This window comes from Cottoperca gobio, chromosome 14 (assembly GCF_900634415.1).
Source record: "Cottoperca gobio chromosome 14, fCotGob3.1, whole genome shotgun sequence".
Taxonomy (NCBI): Eukaryota; Metazoa; Chordata; class Actinopteri; order Perciformes; family Bovichtidae; genus Cottoperca; species Cottoperca gobio.
This window is the reverse complement of record NC_041368.1, coordinates 8,193,127-8,199,968: the sequence shown is the minus strand read 5'-3', so window position 1 is coordinate 8,199,968 and position 6,842 is coordinate 8,193,127. Positions and strand designations below refer to the sequence as shown.

At 38.4% G+C, this 6,842-nt stretch overlaps 1 protein-coding gene across 1 annotated transcript; it reads right to left on the bottom strand.

The window, feature by feature from the left end:
• Positions 1-263: 263 nt before the first annotated feature.
• Positions 264-6,300, bottom strand: chrdl2 (chordin-like 2). The gene is made up of 11 exons (XM_029448381.1): positions 6,201-6,300; positions 5,667-5,779; positions 5,438-5,531; positions 5,196-5,341; positions 3,928-4,021; positions 3,587-3,648; positions 2,894-3,062; positions 2,584-2,772; positions 2,312-2,485; positions 1,318-1,410; positions 264-1,205 (listed from the first exon to the last, which is right to left on the bottom strand). Exons 1-11 carry the CDS (start codon positions 6,265-6,267, stop codon positions 1,072-1,074), a joined length of 1,335 nt encoding a protein of 444 aa, XP_029304241.1. The 5' UTR covers positions 6,268-6,300; the 3' UTR covers positions 264-1,071.
• Positions 6,301-6,842: the final 542 nt, after the last annotated feature.

Genomic DNA, 6,842 nt, shown 5'->3' with positions numbered 1-6,842 from the left:
TGGTAACATTTCATCTGCAGCAGGAACACAGTTTATACAACCTTCCGGAGTTCGGACCTCTCTGCTGCGGCCGGCATGCAGACCATAAAGGAATCAGCAAATCGTTTTTAAGCGACACCTTCAAAGACAACTCTGAGCTCTATGAGTTTGTCTAAAGTACATATTCCCAGTGTCTCACTGTGTATGACTCAAACTATTATATTACATTTCAACATGACAGTTACAGCTAAAAAACAATCAGACAAACATGTTTACTGGTGTAAAACAATGAGAAAGCTTTATGGGATGTGAGCAGATGTACAGAGAGCATTCAGCTACATCAACTATGACCACTTTAAAATACAAATATTCCTGGTGTGTGGAGTTGTAGAATGCCATTAGGCTATGATATCAAACCGAATCCTGTGGCTGCATTAAAAAAAAGTCTATATGTTGACATCCGTCCGAATTCGAAAAGGCTGTTTTCTCACTAACAAATACACAGTTGTGACGCAGCGGTGTATCCACTGGCAGAACGAACCCCAACACCACGTGCTACTAAACATTCAGACAGTCAACTGTATATACAGAGAAATCATACAAGAACCAATGCGCTTTAAATAAGCGACAAAACCTCAGTTTGTATTTACAATAAATATGTTGATGATCATATAACATCCTTAAAAAACCCTTTACATTCAGAACAGAAAGTGGCCCCTTGCATAACATATTCTACAATACGGATTATTTTCATATGGTTAAAGCAAAGGGTTTGTTTGAGTTCAATAGATGCTCACTGTCTCTGATGTAAATCCACTCAATCTCATAATGTGTATGACTATGACAGTTATCAAACACTGCTATAGTCTGTGTTTTGTAACCTAATATGTTACATATAAAATATGTGATGATTAAAACTTGATGGACAACAATGTATCAATCAATAAACATTATAAATGAGAAATGCCACTTGTATTACAGGAATGATGCAGGACATCCAAGTGCAACATGTATGAATAAAGTAGGTACTGTATTATAACCATGCAGTTATTGGGAATATCGATATAAAGAGTGTTAAAGGAGGAAAAACCTTCAGGGTGAACACGGGTCTTCTACCTGCTTGGGATTTAGGAAAGTCACCATCTCCCGAATGCCGTCTTCACAAATTGTGGTCTGAGGAGTTGTATTCAGATTTTCTCCCTCGGCTTTAAACTTTCTCCACGTATCTGAAATTCAAATTAATCTGTCACCAAAACCAGAATAAATCAGGAGGATTTCACCAAATAAAAGTATTTACAGAATCTAAAAAATGTAAACAAAAGGCACCATGAAACGAACCTTCATCAAGTGTCGTAAGTAAAGTGAAGTTTTCTGGATGATCCACAATATCTTTTCTTTGAACGTCACCAATTTCCATTAATTGTAAAACACCTGTATAAATAAAAGATCAGATGAGAGTCATACATTTGTGCAGCAATACTTTGTATTTATCTGAAAGTAATAGTTAGATATTTTTTTTAATGTTTACAGGTGCCGTTCGAACACGTTTGCGTGTGTGTTTCTTTAAAACTGTAATTATGCTTCAGCGGAGACAAATCAACCTAAATTCCTTAACCTTTGTTTCCCGGATGAAGTGGTTTGTTTGTTTTATCATAGACTGTATATAAGAAGTGGACATCACAGAAACGTCACCCATTGGTTTGTGGACTACCGTTTTAAAGCCTAGAGTTTGGCGTTGTGGTCGTCTTCAACTTGTTTTTTTTTTACCAGAAGTGACACAAAAAGGTGGAACTAAGTTAAACCGAACACTGAACAAGTGTTTAAGGAAAATGTTTACTGAGGTAATAAATCAAGTAAGAAGCAGTGTAATTTTCTCATAGACTTCTATGCAATCAAACTCCTTTTTGCAACCAGTGCACCGCCCCCTGCTGGCAATTAGAAATAATGCAGGTTTATGGCACTTCCGCATTGGCTTCACTTTTCAGACCCAGAGGTAGCCGCTTGGGTGAAATAGATTTTTTTCATTTCCTAATTTCTTCTATGTTTTCTGTCCACATTCATTAAACGTACATTATACCCAGTCCCTAGAAGTATGAAAAGAAACACACATGCAAACATGGCCATTTGATATTTGTGTATGTGCACTTATGTGCAGGCTAGAGAAGCATAATTACAGCTTTGGTTGAGAAGCCTGATACTGCTCTCATGTCAGTACGAGAATGACTGGCTGCTGGCTGTAGCTTCATAGTCTACCTAACGACCAGCGGTATCAATGCTCTCATCTAACAAAAATGTCAAACTATTCCTTTAATATAGTTGCAACCAGTAGTACCTTCAACAGTCTTCCAAACTTGCACTTCAACCTCAGCAGTGCTTTGTCTTTCAACAGCAATAATCCTAACCGTGTTGGGAGGGTCAACTTTCAAAGATGAGTCTACTTTATACACCAAGAGGTTATTTTTATATCCGAGATAACACTGGGTCTGGTTACGTTCAGCTTTACTTTCTGTAGGGACAAAAACAAGTCGTGTGAATGGTGTTTACAGCCAATCAACATCACATCAGTGTAAGCACTTCATTATGTTTTGAGCCATGTTTGCCTACCTGGACAAGTCTTGCAGCACTTTCCCGCTGATTTCATAGGATGTTGGCATGGGTACTGGCTGGGACACGTGATGCGTTTGCAGTCCTGGAGGCCATCAGTACAAGTGCACAAGATGCATTCCAGGACCTTTCCCAAAACTGGGTGCCACATGTCTCCATGAGAGTACGTCTTGCCATTGTAGAAACACGCTGAGAGAAATGGAAAACAGCTGAGCATGGCGCTCCATATGGAAGTGATCGTAAAGATGTGAGGAACATGTCTATAAAATCAAATACCTATACTGGATTGTTCTGTTTTGACAAGTCTCACCTCTTTGGTGTTTCCTCTGCAACAAAATCTTCACGGTGGTCTCTGAAGCTCCTCTGAGGTTCAGTTTACTGAGGCTCAGGCCTCGAGGAGCAGTTCTGACCCTGGGTGGAGTGGCACGGTCGAACCGCACCCTGCTCTGCTCTCCAGAGCACTGGTCGAATGAATGCCTCTTTTATTGAAACAGATATAATAAAAGACGGTTATCTTTCATTTACTTTGTTCTTGGCTTTACTCGTTTTCCCCCTGAGTGATAGTTCAAAGAGCATCACATTCAGTCATTAATCATAAAAGTTTATAGCCTGGCTCCAGATCTCTGAATTACTCCCCGCATCTCAGATACATTTTCAGCAGTTCAAATAGAACAACATTGCAGTTCAGTCTTATTATCAAGGTCAAGTAGTCCGTGGATATTAAGGGAATATTTGAAGGCTTTGTCTTTAATAATCACAGCAAAATGGATGTTTCAGAAATCATTTGAATAATGTGATCGCCCCCTTGCGCACAGAGGTTAATGATCAGCGTGAGCATGTAGTGACCTCAGTGTTATGTTCAAGGACACTTCATTAAAGTGCAGCTGCTCAACTGACAACACCAATTTACAGCCTTCCGCTACATTTAAATATATCTTCAAAGATAGGCACATTTCATATGTTTAAGATATGTTAATTTTATGACAAATCTGCAAGAACATACAACGCCTCTGTTCAGTTGCTGGCTTCCATCCTCAGCTGATGAGGACCCACTTGTGCCGTGATCTAAAGACAAAGGAGAAAAAGAAAAGCGTGGACAATTTACATGGAAAATATGACTGTATTACAAAATCATTTTTAGTGGAATTGTGCCCTGATGATTTGATTGTACCGTGATGTTTTGTCTGATTTAGTGCATTACAGTTGAACAATTCATTATATTGAACATCATTCAGATTGTTTTAAAGTGGATTTCTTTGCATTTTATGATATATATCAAAAACACATTCCATTGCCATATGCTCAGGCCTAATCTGCATGTTAAATAAATAAATAAAAACCTACCTTTACACACCAAACAGCAGGTATCTGGGACTGAAACTGGGGACGAACAGGTGATTGGTTGGCATGTTTTCAGACCACAGAAGATGTTTCCATTCTGAGAAAGAAAGGGAGGGAACATTTCTTACTTTTTTTATTTCTATGTATGAGCTCCAGAGGCCAAGGCTTACGTACTAAAAGGTTTCTGTCTCTCTAGACCTTTTTACTTAATATAATCACAGTGTCGTGGGACATCTAATGTTCTTGAAAAAAACCAGGAAACACGTAATGAGACATTACATGTATTATGCTTCTATCCAAACCAATGAATATATTATTTTGCCACACATGCAAGGTGTAAATCTGCAGTAAATCATAATCCCACTGTCTTCTGTCATATACAGGAAACCTATATGACAGTCAGAAGTAAAGCTGTGAGGATGTGACTTAAAGAAAGCAACTGCAGAGCGAATAGAACAAGGTGATATTGACAGAAGCGATTCTTGGAAGAAATATATTAGGATAAACGTAATTTGAGAGAAATCTTTTTGTTAAGTGTATTGGTATGTGTTGTCTCCTTGGAAACATCTGTTAACAAACACCACTTAACAACTCGTAAAAAAATTAACTCCTCACATCATGCAGCCTCTTAAAAGACAACTCCAGGGTGATGTCAATTTTGGCTTCACTTCTGCTCTCCTCTCCGATATCTGCCTTTGGTTTTCTAAATAAAAAAACTTCCATCTATTCTCTTGTGCCGATCACAACCAAGCTAAGTCAACACACGGAGCAAAGCAAGATGCTTTCACCAGCTATAAGTTACATGGAATTTAACAATGCAATAATATTCAATTCAATAAATGACAGATGAGGCATTTTAATATCATTTAATGCACATAGTAATTAAAGCAGATGTTTAGCTGTGGTGGTAGAGATCGAATGTGTTGTTTAAGAGGACAATAATAATTCTCAATCAAAGGAGGATTGAGATAAACTAAATGTTAAATATTAAATATTCAGTGGGGAAACATTTTATTGCAAACATAGTTAGCCTTGGCAGTGATTGAGGATTTTTTAAGATTAACATACATCTGAAAATTCTGCTATAATTCTTTTTTAATTCTTCGTTTTTTATAGTCCATAAAGCACATGGTAACTTTGCTGTATGAACACAAATTCACAGATAAAATGTTGCTACATAAAAAGATGACAGACCTTAAATGTCTTGCATACTGCATGCATTTAAATGAATAGATAGATCATAAAAAGGAAGTAAATTAGATGCAACTTACAGAGCACGTGCACACAACACACTGGTTGCTTTGCTTGGATGGGAAGAGGTCGAGCTTTGTGAAGGTCTCCCCTGGCTGATAAGTACTTCCATTATACCTGCAGGATTTCACTGAAGCTCTCAACCCTGCGGGGATCCTGGGCGCATCTGAGGAGGGCACATCACACAGGACAAGAGGCTTGAAAGTCACCCGTAAAACTGTAAACCTCTGAGCTGATACGGTGTTATAAGAGGACACTCTACCTGTGCATCTTGGACAACACTGCTGAGGCTCAGCTACTGGGTTTTCACATGGCAGAGCAGGACACTTGATTGTGTTACATTTCACATGGCCGGTCTAAGAGAGAGAGAGCGAGCAATATTATAGTTTACAAGCCCCTTTAAATCCACACCAGAGAGTTCTGCGGACAGTTTTAGTGCAATATACCTTTAGATTTGTGATTACAAATGATAAATAACTGTTCAGAGGTACCTCTGTGCAGACACAACGCATGCAGAACATGAATCCAAAGGGCTCCAGATAGGGATGCCAGCTGTCTCCTGGGCTGTATGTCTTGTCTTTGAAAGTACATACCACCCGGGAACCTGGGTGCCAACAATGAGGAGGATGAGCTCCATGCGGCAGATATGAACGTAAAAACAAAAGCAATTCAATATGAACTAATAAAACATTTGTCAAAAACTTTCAGTCAAACCGAAAATCAGTCAAAGTAATGCAAGCCAGAGGAAAACATGCCACTGATCCCACTTCAGCCCATTAATACATGTTTCACTTTGGGTGGCTTCTGTGACATCATTATATACATAAGCTTTACCACAAAAAAACACGGTTAGTTATATTTAGAGCAATTAAAGGATGTTAGACTTAAAATATCAGTTCAGTTGTGGCTAAATCCGACTAAACTTTCCTTATCTGAGTCACATTTTCATACTTTTCCCCATTTTGAGCCCCTCACACGTTTGATCTGGACAGAATAAGCATCAGCAGGGTATGTAAGGGTCTTACCTGTCCGGGGTTTTAACTCTGCATCTGCAAACCAGAGGATGAAAAAGAAGAAAAACGAGGACTTCATTTTTCACATGTGCGTGACTGAGCCTTCAGCGCGCAATAAGTTTGTTCTGCAGGACAGACACTGCCGGACAGTGTGAGACAAGGATACAAAAAACAAATCTAACTTTATTTCTTGGTTAATCTCTGGCGCCTCCTTCAGGAGACAACATGTAGCGCCAGCTCAGCAACAGGGATGACAGCAGAGTCATAACATGACACATGTGGAGGATGTGTTAAGATCTTTTACTTTGAGTACATGTAGCGATTCCACACTATACAAATGGATTAAGTAAATCCTGCATTTATAATTTAGTTAAGTAGAATTACAAAAGTGTTATGCAGTTAAATGTTCTTCAAATATCAGAAGTAAAAGTACTCTCTCTGAGAGAAGGGCACCTTACATGACTATTGGCTGATATCCTTTTAACTAGACATTATGCTGCTTTAATATCTAACAATATATCTACTTTTATGAGCTAGTAACTACATCTGTCAGATAAATGTAGGGAAGTAAAATATTTCCTTCTGAAATGAAGTATAAGTAGCTTAAAATGGAAGGATTCAATTAAAGTACCACTAAAACTAAATGTACTTAGT

Bases quoted from the DNA above. Each gene is read 5' to 3' on its own strand.
- chrdl2 (XM_029448381.1), bottom strand. From the start codon at position 6,267: ATGAAGTCCTCGTTTTTCTTCTTTTTCATCCTCTGGTTTGCAGATGCA. The intron at 2,773-2,893 runs GTGAGACTTGTC...CATTTCTCTCAG, and splicing joins GCAGAGGAAACACCAAAGAG to CGTGTTTCTACAATGGCAAG. The intron at 1,411-2,311 runs GTACTACTGGTT...TTATTTATACAG, and splicing joins AGTTTGGAAGACTGTTGAAG to GTGTTTTACAATTAATGGAA.